Source organism: Psittacula echo, assembly GCF_963264785.1.
Source record: "Psittacula echo genome assembly, chromosome: 22".
Taxonomy (NCBI): Eukaryota; Metazoa; Chordata; class Aves; order Psittaciformes; family Psittacidae; genus Psittacula; species Psittacula echo.
In genome coordinates this window covers 5,467,117-5,491,019 of record NC_137758.1, presented here as the reverse complement: position 1 = coordinate 5,491,019, position 23,903 = coordinate 5,467,117, and the positions used below count along the sequence as shown (strand labels likewise).

The window sequence follows — 23,903 nt, the reverse complement described above, 5'->3', positions numbered from 1 at the left end:
CCGACCCCTTTTCCCTGGAAAGGGTGCGAGGAAATGGGGCAAAGCCAGAGCTGCACTCAGCAAGGGGGGGGTGAAGGGGATTCTCCATTCCCCAGGAGCTTTGAGTGAGCCCCATCAGTTTCCTGCTCCCAGGAAACTGCCCCCACCTTGGGCCAGTGCTTGAAAAGGATCTGGGGGGCTTCATCCTGGGGGTTTTGGGTGGTTGCCTTGGGTGCTGCGGCTCCGTCATGTAGGGGTTGTGCTTGCTCATGTGCTGGTGGCCTTGGGCAGAGCATCTGTGGGCTGGTTGCGCTCAAAGCCTCTGGGACGGGAGGGCACGGCTGATGCCATGGGTATAAAACAGATTGGATGGAGGTGCTGGTCCGTGTTGAGGCCGGGCTGGGTGCTGGGGAGGCTTTGCCACACATATGAGGCTTCCTCTAACACAATTTGTTGTGGGGCCTCTTTCAGGAATGACCTTGAGGAGGAGCCCAAAGGATGCAGCCGGCTGCAAAAATGAACCATTTGGGGAGGAAGAGGAGGCGAAGCCCTGAGTGAAGGCTCCAGCCCTGGTTGTGATGTGCTCTGGGCAGGGGCGGCCAGGCCGGGCAGCCGGCAGCAGGGGCTGATCCTGCCAGGGGCTCGCATGGAGCATCCCATCCCGCGGATGCTGTTCCCACCCTGCTGTCGTCCCATGCCCCGCTCCGGCGCTGCCCTGTGAGCGCTCCTGCCCCGGAGGGAGCTGGTCCCCGCCAGCCAAACATGAGACGCTTCCCAAGCAGCTCGCTCCTGCTCTGCGTGGTGGCCGCCGCCGCCATCCCCATCGTGCCCTGGAAGGTGAAATGCCCCCCGCAGTGCGTGTGCCAGATCAGGCCCTGGTACACCCCCCGCTCCGTGTACCGCGAGGCTGCCACCGTGGACTGCAATGACCTCTTCATCCCCGCCGTGCCCCAGGACCTGCCCCAGGGCACCCAGACCCTGCTCCTGCAGAGCAACAACATCGCCAGGCTGGAGCAGAGCGAGCTGGGCTACCTGGGGAACCTCTCGGAGCTGGACCTGTCGCAGAACAGCTTCTCTGACGTGCGGGACTTCGGCCTCCGGAGCATGCCCCAGCTGCTCAGCCTGCACCTGGAGGAGAACCGGCTCTCCCAGCTGCCCGACAGCAGCTTCCCGGGGCTGGGGAACCTGCAGGAGCTTTACCTGAACCACAACCAGCTCCGCAGCATCGCGCCCCGCGCCTTCGCCGGGCTCGGCAGCCTCCTGCGCCTCCACCTCAACTCCAACCTGCTGCGGGCGGTCGACAGCCGCTGGTTCCAGATGCTGCCCAGCCTGGAGATCCTCATGATCGGAGGGAACAGGGTGGATGTGATCCTGGATATGAACTTCAGGCCCTTGGCCAACCTGCGGAGCCTGGTTTTGGCCGGGATGAACCTGAGGGAGATCTCGGACTATGCGCTGGAGGGGCTGCGGAGCCTCGAGAGCCTCTCCTTCTATGACAACAAGCTGGTGGACGTCCCCAAGCGGGCGCTGCAGCAAGTTCCTGGCCTCAAGTTCCTGGATCTGAACAAAAACCCATTGCAAAGGGTCAAGCAAAGCGACTTCACGAACATGCTGCACCTCAAGGAGCTGGGGCTCAACAACATGGAGGAGCTGGTGTCCATAGACCAGTTTGCCTTGATCAACCTCCCCGAGCTGACCAAGCTGGATATGACCAACAACCCCAAGCTGTCCTTCATCCACCCCAACGCGTTCCACCACCTTCCCCGGCTGGAAACCCTCATGCTCAACAACAACGCCCTAAGTGCCTTGCATAAGCAGACGGTGGAGTCCCTGCCCAACCTGCAGGAGATCAGCATCCACAGCAACCCCATCCGCTGCGACTGCGTCATCCGCTGGGTCAACAGCACGGAAAACCACATCCGCTTCATCGAGCCCCAGTCCACGCTGTGCGCAGAGCCCCTGGACCTCAAGAGGAGGCACATCCGGGACGTGCCCTTCCGGGAGATGACGGACCAGTGCCTGCCACTCATCTCCACCAAGAGCTTCCCCTCCCGCCTGGAGGCGGCCCACGGTGACAACGTCTCCTTGCATTGCCGAGCTCTGGCAGAGCCCGACCCGGAGATCTACTGGGTCACCCCTTCGGGGGTGAAGCTGATTCCCTACAAGGAGGATGGGCGGTACCGGGTGCATCCTGAAGGGACGCTGGAGATCCGCGGGATCTCGGCTCTCGAGGCCGGGCTCTACACGTGCGTGGCTCACAACCTCGTCGGGGCAGACATCAAGAGCGTCAGCATCATGGTCAACCGCTCCTTCCCGCTCAGCGAGGACAGCCTGGAGCTGGTGGTGGCGGACGTCCAGGCCTACCACATCCTGGTTGCCTGGAAGCCACATCTCAACACCGTCTCCTCCAACCTCACCTGGTCCAGCTTCTTGCTTAGCTCCAACTTGGACATGACCAACGCAGCGCGGATCCCCATGGGCACCCACACGTACAACATCACCCGGCTCCACCAGGACACAGAGTACTGGGCTTGCCTCCACGTGGCCTTTGTAGACTTGCAGACCAAGGTGGCTTGTGTGAGCGCCAGGACTAAGGAGGCTGCCCCGCGCTACCTGCTCCTGGAGGGCAGGCGGAGCATCCTGATGGTGCTGGTCCTCTGCCTCCTGCTCCTCGCCGCCGGCCTCGTGGCTCGCTATGGCGCCGGGGCAGCACCAAGGGGGGCCATGGCCATGCGCGTGGTCTACCCCCCCTCCAGCCAGCCCTGGGCTCAGGGGCAGCGCGGGGGGCAGCTCCTGGCTGTGGAGGTGCAGGCAGCCCCCCCGGACTGCTGAGGGCTGCTGTGGGGCTGCTGTGGGGCTGGGGGGGGGGGGTTGGGGGGTTTCGGGGGTGGTGGGGCAGGGAGGGAGAAACTATTTTTTACCAAAAAGCCCTGAACTGAACAAAAACCCCCGGGAATTCCATGGATGTGACCTCGGGTCGATGGGAGAGCAGCGGCGCTGCCCGAGAGCTGGCAGTGCCGCCGCGGGGTCCTGATGCCGTCCGGATCCATGTGCAGGGTCTGGATCTGGGCACGGCTCCGGAGCAGCCGGGAGAGCTCAGCAGGGCCCGAGGGGACGATGCCCTGAGCGGTCGAAGAGCCATACAGGTGATCAGAGGAGCACCCCTTCTGTCCCATGTCCCCTGGCACCACAGACACTGCAGCGGCGTCGGCTCCTCCGCTGGACACTCCCTGGTCTGGAAACACAAAAAGGCCTTTTCCTTTGGGATACATCTCCTCTTTGTTCCTTTTTTGGGTCGTTTTTTGAGCATTGAGATAATCGGCCACAACCCCCCCCGGCACCTCCCTGCCCTGTCGTTGGCTGGAGGGAAGCAGAAGGGAGAGGAGGGTAAAATAACAGTGATGCTGATGGTGACACATCTCTCAGTTGGCATCCCCACGGGGCTGGCTGGAGCGGGTGGGATCCTGCATCCCAGTGTGAGCTCAAAGCTGGTTTGTGAACCTGTGGGTGATGTTGAAGAATAAAAAAAGAGGAAAACCGGGAAGAAAAGGGAGGGGGAGGAATTTGCTTTTCTGGTCTTGTTAAAGGGAAAAAAAGGAAGTAAATCCTTTGTGTTCTGGTGTGTGGCTGGAGGGCTTCATGGTAGGAGCCCCTTGCAGACACTGAGCGCTCTGTAGAACAGCCCCTGCATCCCTGCGCTTGTGAAGGGGAGGATGCACCGGTATCCCCTGGGATGTGCCAAACCAAGGGATGCAGTGAAGCCAAATCTGATGCTGCAGATCTGATCAGCTCTTCCTCTCCCTCGTTCATGTGAATGAGCCATCCCTTTGCTTGGGCCTGCACCTCACCCCTGCCTGTCAGAGGGTGGCTTCTGGGCTGGGTTTCACGGCAGCCCCAAACACAGCGTGCCTTTACCAACACACACGAGAGCCTGGTGCAGTCCCGTGGTGTTGGCACAGTGTACACAGAGCTCGGCCAGCAGCTTGCCCAGGGTCCTGCCATGGGAAAGACCAGGAAGACCCATCCCAGCCAGCCCTGGGGGTGATGGGGTGAAGGTACCCCAGGAGTTGGTGTCTCCATGCAGATGTGGACTCCCTGGAGTGGAGCTGGTTGTGCCCAGTTGCTGGGGCTTTGAAGAGTCCAGAGGACCTTGGCACAGTAAAAAGGCAACTCCAGTTAGAACAAGGTGGTGGGGTTTAAGCAGCAGAAGGGATTCAGCACTGAAGTAGCTTCACTGGCCACAGGGAGCAGCAGGCTCCATCCCAAGGCACTGTGCAGGGATGCAGCTCTCAGAGATGCTCAGATGAAGAGCAGGGGTGGTTCCATCACCTCCTGTCCTCTCCCTCCCTCCCATCCATCTAGGATGTCAAAGGCCTGTTTGGGAAAGGCTTCTCCTCCAGCCTGTCCCACCAGGTCCCACCTCGGGGCACTGGTTCCTCCCCCATGAACCACTCTCCTGAGCTGCTCCTCAGGTTTAACTTCGCTTTTTTCTTCCATAATGTATTTATTGCCTTCATTTGAGGAGAGACAGAAAATTCCTCATTCCCCTGCTTCTGCCCCTCTCCCTCCTCCTCAGTGCAAGCAGCATCGTGGATCTCATGCAACTGAGCTTGTCCCAGCAAAGCCAAGCGACAACATTGTGTGCCAGGCTCTATTTTAAGCACCCAATAAAAGTGATTTTTGGAGTGGTTCCATCACTGTCTCCTTCTTTCACAGAGCCCTTGGACCTGCTGAGGGTCCCATGGTGGAGATGCCCAGTCCTCTGTGCCCACCCCTGCCTGCTCCAGAGGCTTGATGAGCACCTATTGATGAATGCATTAAGGAGTCAAGGCAGGCCTCTCCTCACCAGCACTTCCTCAGGGATGATTTAACTCAAACCACCCCTCGGGCAGTGCCAGGGGTGATCCATGTGGATGATGCCATTCAGATGAAGCAGCTTTCAAAACCTTTAGGACAATCTAACTGTCAATGTCCAGGGCAAGCAGCTCTCCTTCCCAGTGCTGCACCCCCTCCCACCCTTAGTGCTGATCTACAGGTGGGGAAACTGAGGCACAGGGCTGCTCAGTGATTTACGGTCTTCATAAGTCCCTTTTCCCCTTCCAAGCACATCCTGAGGTCAGGAGCACTTCTTCAGCCTTTCCATCCAGAAGTCACCAAGGGAAGGAAGAGGGGATGGCACAGAGGTGATTGGAGCTCATCATTCACCAAGGAATGGATTCAGCTGTGTTCAAGTGGGTAATTGAGGCTAAATTCAGGCTGATGGGAAGCAGCAGGCTGAGAGGGGTGGTGGTACGGGGCTGTTTGGAACATGAGGCTAGAAAAGTACTGACCTTGCTGGTGTGATCCCCATTTGCAGGGGAGGCTGTTGTGGGTTGGGTCTGTCCCACAGCACCGGGGCCTCTGGAGGAGCAAGGACCTGGAGATGTCAGTGATGCCAATGGACCGTGGGTGCTTGCTGCTGGGGCTGCTCCTCCTGCCCGGGCAGGCTTAAATCCTTGATTCAGGACCCAGTGTGCACTGGGGGCACGTTGGGGTCTGACCCCACAGTGAGTGAGGGTGTGGGAGCCTCCTGCTTCCATCCTGGCTCTGCTCCCAGAGCAAATCAGGTTGCTTCAACCTGGCCTTGAACACTGCCAGGGATGGGGCAGCCACAGCTTCTCTGGGCACCCTGGGCCAGCGCCTCAGCACCCTCACAGGGAAGAGCTTCTGCCTAAGAGCTCATCTCAGTCTCCCCTCTGGCAGGTTCAAGCCATTCCCCTTGGCCTGTCCCTACAGGCCCTTGTCTCAAGCCCCTCTCCAGGTTTCCTGCAGCCCCTTTAGGCACTGGAGCTGCTCTAAGGTCTTCCTGGAGCCTTCTCTTCTGTATTAATAGGGAATTACAAGGCAGAGCCCAGCTCAGTGGCAGCAACAGCAGGCAGGGAGTGTGGGGCTGCTGTGGGGTGAGGAGAGCCCCATCTGGGGGCTTTCCCCAGGGCTGGATGAGGGCTCAGGGAATACAAGGTTTGGGCAGGGACTCGATACGGGGAGATGTGGAGGGGGGGGCAACAGCCAGAGGAAATGGTTAAAGATGGAGTGGGCACCATCGCCCGGGTCAGGGTCCTGTGGAAACCCCCCAGGGCGAGCAGCAGCTTTGAGCTGCCCTGCCGCAGGTTTCAGCCTGGCAGAGTCCAGCTGCTGCTCTCGGAGCCGCTGCAGGGCTGGATGCGGGCAGCCAAGAGGCACCAGCCCTGCCTGAAGCTGCTCCTCGGAACAGGCAGGGAACAAGCAAGGGCAGGACTAGAAATACAACTGGACCTGCCAGAGGTGCCCGGGCTTCAGGGAGCAGGGAACCAGCTCTGCTCCTCCTGGCGCCGCAGGTGGAGTTCTGTGGTTTACCTACAAAGCCATCGAAGTGCTCTGCATCGTGAAGCAGCATCTCCTTGGCAAGAGATCTATCGCTGCTGGGTCTGTGTGGGGCTGGGTTCCAACAGACAGGCAGAGCTCATCTGTCTCCCAGTTACATTTGGCTTCCTGGGCTCCAGCAGCACTGTGAGCCAGGAGGAACCCAAGGAACGCCAACCACCACCTATGGGACTGGCGTCCCTCACTTGTGCCAGCTGAAAGGTGAGGTCTGTGTGCCCCGGAGCTGCCAGCACCCTGCTCTGTGCCCTGCACGGCTGGTGGGTGCCCTCCTGTGGTGGTGATGGGCCCTGGCAACCAACTGGGAAACAATCCAGCAAGTGCTGAGCACCCTGGCTAAGGAGATGAAGCCAAAGCCATTCCCCTACTGTGGCTCCTGATGGCTTCCACCATCTCCTACCTTCCTGTAGGGAGACATGTCCTGGGAGGGATGGGAGGTCAATCCTCCCTCCCTGGAACTGGCGATGCAGGAAGATCACAGGTTCCTTAACTGGGAACAGGCCTTGCCTGAATGGTTTTCTCCGAAATAGCACAAATGAAAGACAAAAAACCCCAAATTATCATAGAATGCGCTCAATTTAATTAATTTCATTATGCACAGGACACAAAACGAGCTCATTCTGCGATTCATGCCTTACTTTCAATAGTGCAAACACAGAGATGGTTGGTTGATGGAGCAAGCAGCGTGGTATGCTGTTCTACACAAGGATCTGGGAACAACGGGGGAGCTCCGGCAGGAAATCCCCCTTTCCAGCCAGCAAGTCTTTAAGCCAGAGGTACGACATGTTCCTGCCTTTGGGCTGCTCCTCAGATGTGGTTGTGTATTCTAAGGGTTGGAGATGCCAACGGTAACTGCAGAGTTCAGTGGGCTGCATCTTCCTGAAGCACCCACTCTGTGTAGCAGGCATGGGGTGTCCCACACATGGGTGGGCAGCAAGTGCATGTCCCCAGGGCAAAAAGAGCACAGGGAAGCAGGACTGTGATCACAAAGCTGCCTGTGTTAAGGTGCAGAGAGCAAAAGATGGGATGTGTAACCAGCCTGCAGCAGATGGCCAGACACTACCATGGACTTGGAATTCCACCTCTTCAGAGGAGCAAGGGAAAGTCCAGTCACTGCAGACAGGTAACTGAAGCAGGGCTTCCAGAGCAGAAAAGCTGCTGTCCCAAAGGTCATCTGTGCTTCTGGAGCTGTTCCAAACACAGTTTATTACCCCTGTATAATGTGTGGGTCTCGTTCTTGCTCTTGAGAAGACTGCTCAGTACCAGATATAATCTATGCTGGATGCAGCAGGATGGAACAGCCCCTGGGAAGCTGCACTATGGTCTCCATCACAGTCATGCACCAGAATAGATACGTAACAGTCAAAAAGTTCATAGCTGTCCTCGTGGTAACACTGCTCAGAGTAAGCACTCTAGGGGCTGCTCCAAAGGATCTTTGTACCTCATGTAGCGGCTTTCTTTAGGCTAAGCTGGCTCCACAATACATCTCAGCAGAGGGATGCTGAGGTTTGTGAAGAGCTGAAGCAAAGGCTGCTGTGTGTCAGCAAACAGTCACTGAGAAGAGTAAATGTGACGTGTGTACCCCTGGCTGCCAATACAGAGCATTTACCTACACATGTGGTTTCATGCTGCAGAGCACTTTAATGTGCTCAATGGCACACTACAGTTCCCACACCGAACTTAAGTACCCACCAAAGGAAGAATTTTGCTGGTTCTGGGGATAACTGGAGGCAAAAGTGGCTGAAAAGCAGAGGGATCAGTAAGTGAAACCTGACCTACAGCATGCTTGTGCCAAGAGACCTCAGCAGGCTCCTGAGGAACAGCAACCAATGTCTCTGAAGACAAAAAGAGCAGTGAAACAGATAAACCTTTTTAGTTCGGGCATTGCCAGCCAGCTCTGCTCAGCACTGCTCCTAGGAGATGTGCTGCAACCACTGCTGGAGGTTACCAAGGAGCTCTCCTCTCATATTGCACTTCATAGAAACCCACTGTGGAGAAGAACTCATCCGCTATGAGACATCAATGGAATATTCAGAGAATTCAAGTTCACCCCCTGAGCCCTGAATTCATCTACCTGAGACAGGCAAATGTTCAGCACCTCCAGAAAAAAGAGTTTCTGAATCGGGACCCCACATTAACTGCCACATCTGGAGAAAAGAGGTGACAACACTGCCTGGTCAATGTCCCGTCTGTGCTGTAAGGTCAGGGTGGTCACTGCATGCTTTGAGCTGCATCACCCACACCTCAAGTCTACCCTTCCTAACTAGTGCCAGAAGAGCAGCTCTTGGTACATTGCTACTTATTTAGACTTAAGGCAATAGAACATTCTTCTCTCCTTTCCCTACATTAAACCTCTCCCCAACCTCCAAGCCCCAGCCACAACCTGGGCAGTTACAGCTACACATGGTGTGCTTGCACTGCAATAGCTTATTCTTCTATAGGAAAGAAAATCAACAATAACATCATCTTATGTCCACTAGTATTTCAGCTAAAAAGAATGAAGAACTTGACACATGTAGGTTGTAAACACCATGGTTCTACTGAACAAGAAGTCACAGAGATTGTTACACTCAAACTTATCTTGCAATTTGCTTTTTATCCTGAACTGCCACACTGAAAACAACTTGATAATGGGAAGTGCACACAGCCCTCGGAAGGGTCTTGGTAGAGACATTCCACCCCATTATCGGAACTTAAACGCTCTGGACCTTCTGGGTTTTGGTCACCACAAATCACCTGCTTTTCAGTGCAGCGAGATCAGAACAATTCCCTAAACCTGCTTTTAGCACTACATTTATGTTTTAGAAGCCATCGGAGTGAGGGGGAATTCACAGCATTCAGAAGTGCCACAAAGTGCCACCCTGTGCCCTGCGGAGCCTGAGAGCCTCCCAAGGACAGGAACTACCCGGCAGGAACTCCCTTCGGTGATTCCACACTGCTGATCTCAGCATGACTAAAGTGCATCACCAGCAACTGAACAGCCCTTTAGTTAAGGGAGCAATAAATCAGCTTTTCCATGTGGATTGATTCCCATGGACTTACAGATAGTGCACCTAAAAACCAGTTATCATCCAACAGTTAAAACACAACTGTAAATAACAGCCAACAACAACAGTCTAAAAGTACAGCCAACAGAGAAATCATCACAACACTACACAAAACATGAAGTGGATCTGACTTTTGGCAGTGATAGGCAGTAATTGTATATAGCACCTACTCTGGTATCTTTGCAGAGGAACGACTTTGCCATTGGGACCTTTTGCTGGACAGGATCCGGGTGTCCCATTGCACCCCTGACCTGCGGGGCTGGACCCATACATGGAGTGTGGAGACAAGGGGAACAGCCTAGAGAAGCACCAAGGTATGAGCATCACCTTCTCCTGTTCTGTCTTCAGGTGTGCTTTTTAGACTAGAGAGGGAATTCTAGAGATGATGAAACAGGGTTTATTCTATGCACTGTACTGAATGCAAACGCCTGTGCACCTGAATGGTGAAGGCACTATTGCTACTGTTGCGTGACATAGGCCCTCCAAAGCCCTGCAGAACAGAAAGGTTTGAGCACACATTCTAGGATGTGATCTCGGACTGACACCAAGCACAGCCCACAACCTAACCAGCTGCAGTCAGTGCTTTAGACAAATCACGTTTTTTTTAACTCAAAGGCTCATATCCTGTCTTTAAAGCCACATCACGCTCTGAATTGAGTATCCTTTATCTGATGAGGCAGACAGGAGCTGAGACAGTGCTGTAAGCACAGAGCTATGAGAACATCCCCAAACATGCACAGAGCTCTCAGTTAATCCAGCTGGCAGACTAGATTCTGAGCTAATGCTGGACAGGCTTCAGCAAAGCTCTGCTAGGTGACATAGAGCTGGATTTAAATGGGAAAAAGAAGAATCAATAGCAATGAAAAGATCCAATATCAAAGCAAAATGTAACAGCCTATGCTTCTGCCATCTGATCTGGGACCTGAGATAGCTATGGATTAAAAATCTGGGAGGGCTTACTTCAAAACTGGTAGCAGAAGGACCTTCACCTTATCTAACAAACCTACGTTAACCACACACAAAAGAATCAGAAGCCAGGTTATTTACTTCTCACTGCCCTGAGGAGAACTGATGCTTGGACCCTCTTTCCCACCCTCCCACCCTCTTTCCCACTCTCCCACCCTCTTTCCCACTCTCCCACCCTCTTTCCCACCCCTGCATATATCTATATATACGTATCTCAGATGCAGACTCCCCCTTTCAAAGGCATTGCACAGGGTTTGACTCACTGGAGAACAGCACTCCAACAGCCAAAGTTCTAACTCTTTCCAAAACTTGCTTTCTTCAAGAGCCAGTTGTCAGAACAGAGCATCCCAGTGACAGCACTGAGCTGAAATCAGAACATTTAGACAACTTCAGAGCTGGGGTGGTGAGATACCAATGTGCCAGTCACTCCCTGCTCCCCATGGGCTTTAATTTAAATGGACATTTTGAAATGTGGATGCTGCTTCATTGACTATAAAGGATTCCTCCATTGTTCTTGGTCAGATTTGAATCTTACTTCTCTTTGGTATTCCCTGTTCCAGCTCTGAAGTTAGGGTTGGCGTTGAGTGCAAGGAAACCTGTGTGCACTCTTTTGGGGGAGAAGGCCTGAACTGGCACAACTACCCCATAAAGATCCTGATCACCATCTCGATGTCTTTCCTGCATACTGGGCAAGGTGATCTCTTTTTCTTCAGCATCTTTGCACACTTGAAACAGGCCACAAGATGAGCAGTCCTTCCATGGACAATATTCCCATCCCGTGGTCTGTGATGGCATAGGAAGCAAGGGTTCAGCAATTTTTTGATACTCTCTAAAGACTGGATTTCCTCCTCCTTTTTATGCTCAGTGAAATGCAACAAAGACTCCTGGCTTTCACATTCCTGTGACAAATCCAAAGACTCAATAGAGCTGCGGGGATCTACATGTGGTTTGGTTTCTACCATGTACAGCTCTTTGGGTTGGCCAACTGGAGCTGAAATAGTCCTTCGGCAGTCCGGGACATCAATCCCTTCATCATCCTGTTTGCTTTGGATACCGTCAATGCTGGACAGGGAAAGAGAATGAACCAGTTTGGGACAATCTGAGTACCAATCTTTCCGCAAGGCCCAGCAGCGGTAACAGTACCGTTTGCCTGGAGAGTTAAACTTCTTGCATTTGGTGCATTGCCAACAGTCCTGAGGAATGAGTGAGGCAGACAAAAACAGCAGAAGTTAGAGTATTCCTGCATACAACTCATTTCCTCTACATAGGAAAAGCAGCTAAGAAGCTTCATCAAAAAAGGACATTTAATACCAAGCATAAGCTGGTGAATGTGTGATTGCTGGTTTGATTATCAGCAGCTCGAAAGCTTGAAGAGAATCTGGCCACCCCTGTGCATTTTACAGATGCAGATCTCAAGCATTAAAATGTGCCCTTCCTCCCTCCCAGCCTTCAGCACTTTGGAAGAATACAATGTTCTCAAGCTGTGCAGTTTATTGAATTTTTAGTATCTCACTCTAAATTCAAGGGTAGAGCTCCTGGAATCAGTCAGGAATACATTTCCCAGACTCACTAATCACTTAGCATCTGCTCAATCTGTACAACTAATAGCAGCTTACTCAACTACCCCATGTAGCAAAGGCAAGAGCTGCCCAAGTTCAGAGCTGTGATTCAGCTGTCCAATGCCAGGGACATCTTAATTTGTCAAGGGTGCACAGACTAGAAAATTAAGCTTAAAACTTAGGGTGCCCTCAGCAGCAAAGAGCATCATGACACACCATTGCTGACTTACAACAAAACCTCAAAAGGCAGGAACAAGACATATGCAAGAATACAGATTTTATGTCCCTCAGTATGAAGGAATTCAGGTGAGGAATGGGGTAGTAGAAAGAGGTGACAATCCAGTAATTACTGTTTATTCTATCTTCCCACCTTCTTCATTTAAATGGGAAAGAGCTGTGGTCTGTCCTTAGAGAGCCACTGCAAGGGCAAAGACATTACAGAAGCAGGTACACAGGCTCTCCTCCTGACAACGGCCAAAGTATCAGCAAGATGGGGTGCAGTGAGAAGTGGATTCTCTAATCCCAAAGGTCAAGCCAACTTCTCTACATTCCTCAATGTAGCTTATAAAAAAAGCTGCTTTTGGCTTGATTTTTTTGAGGGGTTTTTGGCCTTTGAAACTCATACAAGAATCAGCTTCTCCTACCACAACCAGCAGCAGCTGTAGGATGAGGTTTTTCCCACTACAGCAAGGATGCAGCACACTCCAAGCAAGGAATGCTGACCTAAAGGACGCCTACCTCAGAAGCAGCTTCTGTATCTGTGTCATCACTTAAGCATTGAGAATCTTCAAAGTCATGCAAACAGATATCCTCAGTCACCTGGAAAGAGTGGAAGCATTGTTAAAGAGGTGGAATCATCTCCATTTATGGTGGCACTGTACACCAAAACTAAAAGGAATACATCATCACTGTGATAATTAAGTCATTTCTGTAAGTGAATCAAAAGCCATTTTATATACTGAATCTATTCCAAAACATTACTAAGTGTTGCTAGGCTGAGTTACAGTCATGTTCACCTGCGGTCAATTCAAACCTCTCCCTGATGCACACAAGAACATTCAAATGCACATACATAGGCACCTGAGTGGTCCTACTAATTTCCATGGAAGAAACGCAATCCTTTTAACACCCATAACCAGTCTCACCCTTTCAGCTATGGATGGTTATAGATTTACCTCCTCCAAAACAGGCACAGTACCATGAGATCAACTAAACAAGGCCAGGCTGTGGAACCCATGCACTGTGGCTCTTTGAAGAGGTACCTTTTGGTCACCTTCTTTCACTTCCTCGCAGTCAACTGCTTCCACCTTGACTGCAGCACAGCTCTGATCCGATGGGCATTCATTGAGGAACCACAAGTCATCAGTAGTATCTGAAACAATGGCAGTGTCTATGTCCTGTTGGAAAAGAAACAGGGGAGACCACTCTGAGCTCAACATCAGTACCAGCACCACAGCTATCACACCTCTCCCCTTCTCCTCACTAACAGCCTGCTCAGCCTTGGGCAGCTTCTCCAGTCACCCATGGGAAGGACAGGATTCCCCCTTCTAGCCGTAAGCTGCTGGCCACCACACTACAGCCATCTGCACACAACCTTCAACCCAGAAGACGGGCGACTCCTGACATACAACCAATACTCCGAGTGCAGAAGGATCTCCAAGGGCTGAACACAGCCTCCCAAGAGCACCTATTTTATTTCAGAGCACTAAAGGTAACCATCCACCTGATACGAAAGGCTGGGACAGGAACACACAAGGGAGAGGCTGAAAATCCTGGAGTGGGAAGGGGAAAGAAAGAATAAGAATCATTTATTTACTTGGAACCCAAAAGAGGAGAGGAAGAGAACACAGCACACCTATTTAAAATGGCTACACACCTGGTTAGTCTGAATATCTGTTGATCCATTACTTCTGGACTTGTAATTGCTTCTGAGGTTGCCTAAAAACCACCATGGAAGACCAGCTACATCCCATTCCTCAAACACTAGGTCCAGTTTAGGCTTCTTGCTTTTAGAGAGGTTTTCTATTAAGTCTGTGTCTGTAAGAGCCAAGTAGAATCTAAGTCATGCCACACCTACATTATTTAAGAGACCAGCAGAGCAAAATTGGGCCCCATCTCATTTTAGCAATCTTTCTTGCTCCTTCTTACAACCAGTTACTCTACGAGCTCTGGGATTTGTATGAGTGCACTGGGATTTTACATCTGCAACACATCTGTACTCATGCATCTCCCAACAGTCACTGCACAGCCAGTGACTGTCAGAGGCATGGAAGAATCCCAGTGCTCCCAGTGTCTCTAGAACAGTACAGGTCCTCTTCAGCTTTACCTTAAGACTCAACACAGAACCACGACCACTTCTTTCAGAGCTGTAACCAAGTCAACACTGAGCCTTGAATGACTTAAGATGCAGACAGAACTGTTTCAAATTTAGTTCAAATTCCCAGTGATGGGAGCTCAATTCTCAAACTTGCCCCAAATGAAGCAGGAAGGCAAGAATCCATCCTCCATAAGCCCATGCTTCAGCCTCCTTTTTAGCCTGTGTAGTTTAGTCTATGATCCTAAACTCAGCAGTCTGAATTTCAAGATAACCTTGAATCTATCTCTGTTCAGTGCCAAGAGTTTCAAAGGCACAGACAAGGACTGTTCCTACCTCTTTTGTACTTGTAGCCAAGAAAATATCTACCACTCTCATTTGATCTGGAAACACCCACTCTTGCAAAGAAGATTTGGTTTTACACATTAGGTTCCTTGATATGAGGATGACATGAGAACAGAAAAGTAGAACAACAGGAAAATTGCTTCCATAACATCCAGCAATTCATATGAGTGAACCAGCAAGAAATCCCCAGACATTAAAACAAAGGAAATGTCTAAATATGAAGGAGCTGTATTACACTTAAGCTGGGGAGAAAAAGCATTCCATTGTTATTCAGTTCCCTGACTGGTTTGCAGGTAATGACTGCAGCCTGCTCAGGCTATGTTCTGTGTAATCAGAGCAGAGAGTCCCTTGGGAAGATAAATGGATGCAAGTATAATTCCAACATTTACAACACCCTTCAGCAAGGTCTGTGAGATTTTTCATGGCACTGTTTAGTGACAGATGTGTTTTTGGGGCTTAACCTGCCATTTTATTCAAAGTGTTTGTTTATTTATGAGACCAAATAGCCAAGCTAGACTACACATCTATCATCAAACCCCTCTGGCGAGCATTTGCAGTTCTCTCAATCTTTAGCATAAACCTCTGATTTTTAAAGATTATATTCGACAACAGGTTTTCATTAGTCTCCCAACACCCTCTTCCAGCATTTTGCTGATGCAGAGCTCAACGTGTCCCACTGAGAAGCAGCACAAGAGCCTGCACACACTGTGTTACTGCAGAAGAGCTGGCACGCACCTTCGTAATGCTCACATTTTTGCTCTGAGGTAGACAAAGCAGCAGGATTGCTTTCACCCTCCATGATGCCAGGGTCAGAACCTTCTTGCTGGCTAAACTGCATGAAGGAAGGAAAAAAGAGATGTTAGTCCAGCAGAGCTTACAGGGACAAGGGGATGTAGCACTTCCATTCCGAGTCACCAGCTGCAGTACAAGACCAAGAAGTTATGAAAGGTTTCTGAACAACAACTACACACTATTAACCCTTTAAGAAGGCTAATGCATCTGTATCAGCACAAACAATACACTTGCAACCTAGGAAAAACCTTAAGAGTGGCAAAAGTTCAAAAGTTGCCATCTTAATGCAGTGACACCATCGTCTTTTCTGATTCTCTGGCCCCCAATGTGAACAGACACCTCCCAGATCAGACCCAATGAATCCCACAATATACTTGGATATATTGAATGTGCAAAGATTTTTCCTAGGTTTCAGATTCTGCCTGAAAGCTTCTGAAAACAATCCTCCTAAATATAAAACTTGGTCACACATTTTAGAAAGCTGAATTATTTGGCAATTCCTACTCAGAGAAGGGGTGGGAGACAGTGGGGGAAAGACATGAAAATACAGAGCACGCTGGCAGAACTGAGGACTAGAAGTGCTACACCCCGAGAAACGCGCTCAGAGACTGGTACTCTGTTATGAAGAGAACAGAGAAGGGTCACTCTGTCCCTGCTCTGTGGACTCCCAAGAACTTTTCAGGAAGGTGAGGACCTGGCAGCCAAGCAGCACAAAGTTCTGGCAGTCCACCATGCACAGGTACAGAGAAGGGGCACTCTGTACAACAAAAGAAACCACCAGGCAGTGGGTTTACCTTCAGCTGGTCTTGGCTTGGCTTATCGACGCTCTGTTCCTTTGCGAGACTCTGTGCAGCATCTAGATGGCAGGTAAAACAAAAGAAAAAACCTTCCCTGGTAATAACCATTCTCACAACACATGGTCTTCAGCAAGCAACCAACGAGCCAGGCTTGGCAGACCTCAAAGGAACCCTTTCAGAGAGCTCTTTCTTCCTTAAGAGAGCTGGCCATCTCCTAGAGAGGCATTACTCCAGTTCCGCTAGGTACACACAGAGGCATTAGCCTATGGAATCCAGAGTCTGTGCCTCCTTGGAGATAAAGCTGGATGGAAACTCACAGAACCTCGTTCTTCCCAAGGTGAAAAACTACTCCTTTTCCTACCGGCTGTCCTGCCATCACAAGCTCTAAGCCCTTTCTGCAAAAGATCTGCATGGAAGCAGAAACCCAGAGCAACAGCAGAGTGTGGAGACCTCGTGTGAAGGCTGGATCAGATTCATGCTGAAGAAGGTGAACAGAGAAGAGGAAGACCTTTATAAATACCTGAGGATACCACCTCCTGCATCTTAGGCTGAAACTGAGAAACACCCTTCTTAAAAGTCTGGGCATGAAGAACAATTCCTAGACTACAGAAGGGAGAATTCCATGCACAGGAAGCTCTTCCCTGGGTAACTGTGCAAACATCCGGAACACAATTTAATCCAGATGATTACGCTGGCCCCAAGCATTAATTAAAAGGCCAACCTCAACAGCAAGAACATTACCAGAAATCTTCCTACACAATAGGAGAGCTGCACTTGTGAAGTCTACCCTTTAAACGGAATGATGTGCTAGAGAACAAAAGATGGAAAGATGGCTCCTGCTTGATCCCCTTTTAATCCAGCAGGGAAATTCCCTGCTGAATGCCAGGCTGGCAGGAACAGTCCCATTCAGTCATGAATCGTAGCACTGACAGACACTGGTACCTGCTGCAATAGGCAGAAAAGTGGACCTCAAAGTATCCATAAAATGGACCAGAACACAGAACCACATGACATGGCTCTATCTCACATGCTCTGCTCTCCATGCATTAGTTCAGCTTCCCTGTCTTCCTTTCCATCACCCTACAGCTGCTGCAGTCACTGATTATTTAATACTTGAAGGAAAACAGAAGCCAAATGGCTCATCCATAAGTGGCTTGGCTCTGCAGGGGCATTAGAAGAGGTGAAGACTGATCCTTCTAACATGACAAACTATAATGCAATAATGCAAACTAGCCTTAAATACTGTGTGGAAAGACACTCCACTTACTGGAAGGCTTCCTTTCTTCAAGCCAACACATACTATACAAAATGTCCTTAAAGTGAGATATTCCTGAGTACACCTCAGGTGAGTCACTTAAGTAGAAGCTTGCCAAGTACGGGCATCATCTGATAAAGAGCATTCTGTCAGAGCTTCCTCTTTATTATCAAGATGTTCTGCAGTCCCTTGCTTTCCACAAGTGTACTTAAAAGTGGGCGAGATAACCTGCAAAACGCTGGGTTCGTAAGCTCTAATTTAACTAATGAATACAAGCAGCTATTACGGAACATGAAGACCTCTTCAAGCTCTATGGCACTTCCAGTTATTCCTATGTTGCAACAAAGGTAAAACAATACCTAGAGTCATCTTACCTATGTATTTGTCAAAGGTCTGCCAAGAGTGTTTCGTTTTAGTCACACACACGCACATACACACACACAAGCAGACACAGTGGTATAACTCAGGGATCACTGCCCTAAAGGAAGAGTGCTTCCTTTGGCAGGTTTTAAGGTAGTTACACCAGAACTCGCACATGCAGCCACACACACTCAGCCACAGGCACACACCAAGTAGAAGGGGAGAGGGCAGCAGAGGAAAGGGTTTCACTGGGATCCACATACACTGCCTGTAGGGAAGAGGCCAGGGCATCACCAGTGAAGGGAACAGCACTCACACAGTTATCCTGCAGGTAACGTGTTTAGACAGAGTCTATTTAGGAAGATTCTCCTATATAAGCAGCGAGAGGGACCTCAGAGGTACCAATGCATGGCTCAAAGCAGAGGACTGAGCACTTCAGGGCTGTGTTTTCTCAGTTTCTAAATTTGCACAAGCCTTTGTATACATGTGCAAATGCAGACTAAGCCCGTATGAAGAACCAAGTCCATGCCATCTGCTGAGAGACCTCAGGAAGTAGGGCACAAAACTCCACAACTCCCTCGTGATCTGCACACTTGCAGTTTCATCAGAAGTCTTTTTAGCCAATGAAGATTACCACCCATACAATGGGCTCTGGCTGCAAGGAAGCCATCAGCTGAGATTAAGTTAAGAATAAATCTTAATTTATGAATAAAGGGCTTTTATGTAGATAGATTCAGTTTCTCTTATGAGCTGGGAAAATAAAAGTCATCTTTAAAGGCTCAAGTGTTTGACTAAAGTCCAGCCCTCTCTGGCTTGCAGAATCAGGCTGGGTTTCCAGCACTCTGATATTGTCTCAAGACTATTCAACTATAAAATGAGGTGAGAGAAAGAAGTCACAGGCAGCCACGTTACTCAGACAGTTAACTGATGTCGTATCACAGCTACTGATGGTGCACACACAGAAAAGACACAGACTCAACGATATTGTCTACTCAAAGCCTTCAGCAGCAGTTTGCTTCAACTTCAGAAACATTTCTCTTTTCTGAATATCATTACTTACCCAAGTTACATCAACACTACATTGAATATACTTGCCCATACTGTGACAAACCTACCTGCCACTGCAGCAGAAGTCAGGTTCCGTTTCAGCATCTCATAGACTGGGCTGTGGGAAAGAAGGTGCCCGTTGAGTATATCCACAATCCCAAACACCATTCCAACCAGAGACTGAAACTGTCTTTTATTATCCAGACACACTGGAAACTGCAGAAGAGGTTTTTTGCTGCTTCTAAAAGCTTGCTACAGAGAAGTTAAGCTCGGAAGTTAACTGAAGGATACAGATTTTTACTCGTGGGAGATCAAGGGCCTGACAAGATGCAGAAATAAAAGGGGGAAAAGATGTCACCTTCAGCAGCTCACTGCCTGCACCATTCAGAACAGGCTCTTGATAACAAAGGAGCTCAACTCAAACTTGTCAAGAGCATTATCAATAAGCCACTGAGCAGGACACTTGGTATTCACAAGGTTTATCCAATGATGAACAGCAACAGTGACACCAAGAGTTTCCTGTCACCGCAACCTCGGTAATACAATGTTACAAAGGTGACTTTTTCCTACCTTGGATCTTTCACAGAGAAGCTCTCCAGTCCCAGCAGTTCTCCCAGCTGATCTCCTCCACAATAGACCATGTGTTGCTGCCTTTTGTCATATAGCTGCCTCACCATGATATACTGTCCTAGGTAACGCATAACCTGTGGACACATAACATACCATTAGCCCTATCTGCAGCTGAAACCAAACCACAAAAGACCCTGTAAATTTGCTTTAGTTTCTGAATACTTGTATCCTGCTACCCTATAGAGAGTGTGAGTCAAATTGTACCTGCTTTTTATGCACATCTGCAAGTTGTTGGTGTCTCCCAACCAAGGGCGAGTTATGCTTTACCATATTGCTATAAGGTTCGTAACTATTAACACTTGACAAGAAAGAAAAATTAGTGCATTGGTATCACAAAGAAGGATGGAGAGGAAACATCCTCTGAGAGCCCGAGGACACTGCCAGCTACAACAGATTAGACTTAACCAAGTTAAAACATGAGTCTATACAAGTAACCTGCATTTAATACTCAACTCTCCCCATTTAAACCATTCAATTTGGTTTTGCAAAGTTTTTTAGGAGCTAAATAAGTTATTTTAATGCCTTTAAGTATTTAAACTAAGCCATGGGGCTCTGCAGGAATATCTGGCACATTCATAATGAAAACTCTGTGCATTTAATTCTTTGCAGACAGGATACTCTTGTAAATCACAGTGTCATGGTTTTAATCTTGTACACATATTGCATTTTAAGCCGAAAAGAAATGAATTCTCTGAGGTTTAGCTGACAGGCCATTTCAAAGGAAAGCTGGAAGAAAAATGTCAACAGGAATCCAGTTCTTGAGGCTTTTATGCACTGAGCAGAGAGCAAGACAATCGAACAGCATCTCCTGCGCTCCCTTAGGGATGTGGCGATCCCTCAGGGATGTGGCTATTCCATGCCTGCTTTCTCTAAAGACCATTTTTCCAGGATAAATCATTTTCTTCTATTCCAGTTCCTCCAGGGGCTTTCAAAGCCATTTATGATCAGCCCTATAGGTAAGAGATCCCTCTTTTTCCAGACAGGGCTTCAGAGTACTGAAAGCAGCCAGCCCCACCCCTTCCTCACAAAGAGCCATCTGCCAAACAACGAGGGAAGAGCACACTTCCAGTGCCCCAAAGCTGATCCCACCTCCTTCAGCGTGAAGGTTTCCCCCTGGGCACCTGCAGCCTGCAGAATCTTCAGAAGTGGCAGTTTGGGCCGCACCTGAAAGAATAAACCACAGAATTTGGTTTGAATGACCCAAAGCAGTGAGAGGAAGCCCCGTGACACGTGAGCCTGGTGTCACAGCCAGCAAACTCAAGTGACCAAGACACAGCAAGCACAGAGCTGACAAGCCAGGGCCCAGTTGGAGGTCATGGGAAGCACTGCTTGCCTCAGGCTAACCTGCTGAAGGCTGGGATTCCTTTTCACAAGGAATCTGCACAGACAGCTAGCTCTAAAGGCTTTAATCACTCACACTGTCCCATTAACTTTGATGTCATTCATCCTGGGAGGGAAGACTGGAAATTCAGATCCTTGGTATGTATGGAGTCCTGAGCAGTTACTAACCAAATGTAGTGAGTCATCTACTCAGGAGCAATGATGGTGCATTCACATTGCCACTTCAAGAGCAGCCTGCCTGAATTTCCTCAATTAATGCAGTGAATAAGTGAGATCTGCTCTGTACAGACCTGTGTATTTATTAGGCTCCATGAACAGGCACATAATAATAAGAGTGAATCAAACAGAAGGTGTGGTTACTGAACACCAAGAATGAGAACCTGCATTTTCTGTGCAGCTGTCATAAAGAAATCTTTCTTTCCATAAAATCTTTCATTCCATAAAACCTTTCATTCCATAAAATGAATCTTTCATTCCATAAAACAGAAAGCACCCTGGGAACGATGCAAGTGTTCCACAAGCCCTTTAGCTTTCACTCACACCCCCAAGCAGCTCCGAGTAGCAGATGATGCTATATAAAACAGCACCAAGTTTTAAATAGCTTCTCACTCCCCCCCCATCCTGCTACTTCATTTATTCCACAAGAATTCTAACAATTCCTAGGAGAGTGCCACCACATGATCCTTTGCCTTGTGCGCCCACTGTTCTTTGAATGCTACACAGTTGTGTACAATGTTATACACTAAGGGATGCTTCCCACGCTGAACCTCTTTTGTTCTCCTTGTCTATCAGATTCTAGTGCAGGAAGATATTTCAATCTGTCTCAGGATAGAAAGCCTAGTCCTCAGCACACCATGTTCACTGCTGTTTCCTCTGCACTTTGAGCAGGTTTATTCTCTCAAGGCATGTCATCTGTACCAGCTGTGAAACTCTTACCCATCAGTGTTAGGTGGGTTCACTTGTGTCTCACACCCACCCCTCTTTTTCTGCCTATATAAATGCAATGGTAAGCCCAACTTCCTTTCCTAAGCAGCAGAGCCTGCCTGTAGTCCTCCATCTCCTTGAGAGACAGCCTGAGCTGCAGCACCATGCTCCTGCACGAGGTAAGGGGAGTGGGGTTGGGTTGCTTGGTGTCAATGTAGTTTATCACTTGGCTCTCAGATGGTGTTTGGCAAGATATTTCTGTTTTCTGAAATGTGAATGTGTCTGCTTTGCCTGCTTTCTCCTTACTGTATTTACTAAATGCATTTTCAAGCTCAAACAGAACAGCTCATGTCCAGCCCCAAGTCTCTTTCTCAAGAACAGCTTTTCTCTAGGAAAAAGCTCAGCACAGCTCAAGTAAGTGCTTGTTTCAGCACATGATTTTAATAAGAGGAAATTATGTGTTTGCATTCATTCATTTCTCTAATGACCACTCTCAAATGGATTTGAAGTAACTTCTTGTACATCTCTTTCTGATTAAAGAAGCAACCTAGTTAGCTTGCTCATTTTAAAATGAGCCCTTAGCTACCACAGTAAAGCCAAAATGGAAGTGTTTAATCCACACTGCCTGGGACACTGAGTGGTGGCAATCAATATTTTGCTACTAATATCAGAGCCTATTTACTTTTTGCATGCAGAGTAAATTGGCTAAATAAGCATATCTGACTTGGCTACATTTCAAAGCTTCTAAATTAAGCTTCAAATGGGAGGCTCTCTACTTCCCATCAGCTTATTTCCACTCCTGCCACATCCCTTCATGTTGTGGAGATGGTTTGTACAATGAATTGGCTCTGGAAGGCTGGATGCCTGTCCTGGAGAAGCACTTTAGATGAGATTTTCCCTGTTATCTGCATGTTTCTCTTCTCTGACTAGCTGTCAACATGGTACTGAGACACACCTATCATGGTGACCTTGGCTCATGGATACAACTACCTTTTGTTCCAGGGAAATTCTAGAAATAGTCAATAAGAGGAGTACTACAAAACAGGCATTACTGACTAGACAAAGGTCAGCATGCAAGGTTACAAAGCCCTGCTACAACTGCTACAAAGAGCCCAGCATTAAGGGGGATGCTCCATGTAGAATACTTCAAGTACAGGTCCAGCACAAAAATACGTATTATACAATTTCTCCTCTGGCCAATCTGAAGTGCAGTTTTTCCCTCCTCCCCCTTTAATGTTCATAAATCATTGGTCTGATAGTGAGAGTAACACAGCTCCTCCGGATAAAAGCCCTACTCCATTAGGCTAAATTCTTCTGACTTAAATGTACCCAAAGAGGTTGATGGAAGAAATTGCTGCTTTAGTGTGGAGAAAGCAGTGAGAGTAAATGGGAGAGGCAATTACCTGGTTAGCTTGTCCAAGTGCTATTCTGCAGGCATTCTCAGCTGCTGGATGCTGGGCAGAGCTTGGAGATGTCATCGTGGCAGTGATGAGCTATTTAGAGCAGAGACCTATAAATGAGAGGAATGTTCATGTACCAGCAACCTGGTCTTGAGTTTAACCACTTCCACTTCTTAGAAGCTTCAGGAAATGAGTGTTTAAAATTAGCCCTGCATGCATCTCCTTAATGGCTGCTGTATAATGCTAATGTTTCTGTGCCCCTAACGTGCTCTGTTGAAACTGGATCTGCTTTGCCTTAGCCAAGCTGCTTCCAGCTACCCAATGGTGGACAAATAGCCATGAGGAAATAACTGTGACCCATTTCCTGTGGCACTGCGGATGGTGTGGCTCTGCCCATCTCAAGGAGCAGCAGCACAATCTGGTGAGGAATTTGGGGACCTGCCAGTCTCCATCAGGCTCTTGACAAACTCTTAATGTGGTGAAATCCTGCAGTCAAGACGTGGGGGAACAGAAGCTGAGTCACAATCAGCCATAAGGGAAACCTTCAGATTCCAAATCACCAGACAGCAACCCCCTGATTGCCCAAAGGAGTGGTCAGTGCAGACTGCAACAATTAACACATTCCCCACTTGCCTTTGCCAAGGGCTGAAAACCTGCCAAAAGCTGCAGCAGCCTCCATCCCAAATGCCCAGATGCAGGCTCTAAACTAACAGTTTGAGCAGGTGAAAGGATCATTTCCTGGAAAGGA

The 23,903-nt window shown here is 49.2% G+C and overlaps 2 protein-coding genes across 4 annotated transcripts; one reads left to right on the top strand and one right to left on the bottom strand.

Annotated features, from left to right (window-relative positions):
• Positions 1–741: 741 nt before the first annotated feature.
• LRRN2 (leucine rich repeat neuronal 2) lies at positions 742–2,811 on the top strand (the record flags this gene model as incomplete). Its single annotated transcript, XM_080633055.1, has 1 exon — positions 742–2,811. The coding sequence occupies one exon, from the start codon at positions 742–744 to the stop codon at positions 2,809–2,811; it is 2,070 nt and encodes a 689-aa protein (XP_080489181.1).
• Positions 2,812–10,617: 7,806 nt separating this feature from the next.
• Positions 10,618–23,266, bottom strand: MDM4 (MDM4 regulator of p53). 3 transcript variants are annotated; one of them, XM_080633022.1, is made up of 11 exons: positions 23,159–23,266; positions 20,580–20,654; positions 19,431–19,564; positions 18,929–18,978; positions 16,196–16,257; positions 15,345–15,441; positions 13,827–13,987; positions 13,213–13,347; positions 12,689–12,769; positions 11,535–11,584; positions 10,618–11,453 (listed from the first exon to the last, which is right to left on the bottom strand). In XM_080633022.1, the coding sequence occupies exons 1-11, from the start codon at positions 23,231–23,233 to the stop codon at positions 11,030–11,032; spliced, it is 1,344 nt and encodes a 447-aa protein (XP_080489148.1). In that variant the 5' UTR covers positions 23,234–23,266; the 3' UTR covers positions 10,618–11,029. The 3 variants fall into 3 exon arrangements, with proteins under 3 accessions (XP_080489148.1, XP_080489147.1, XP_080489149.1); XM_080633021.1 differs by having other exon boundaries at positions 10,618–11,584; XM_080633023.1 differs by having other exon boundaries at positions 10,618–11,584; positions 20,612–20,654; positions 23,159–23,221.
• Between the last annotated feature and the right edge of the window lie 637 nt (positions 23,267–23,903).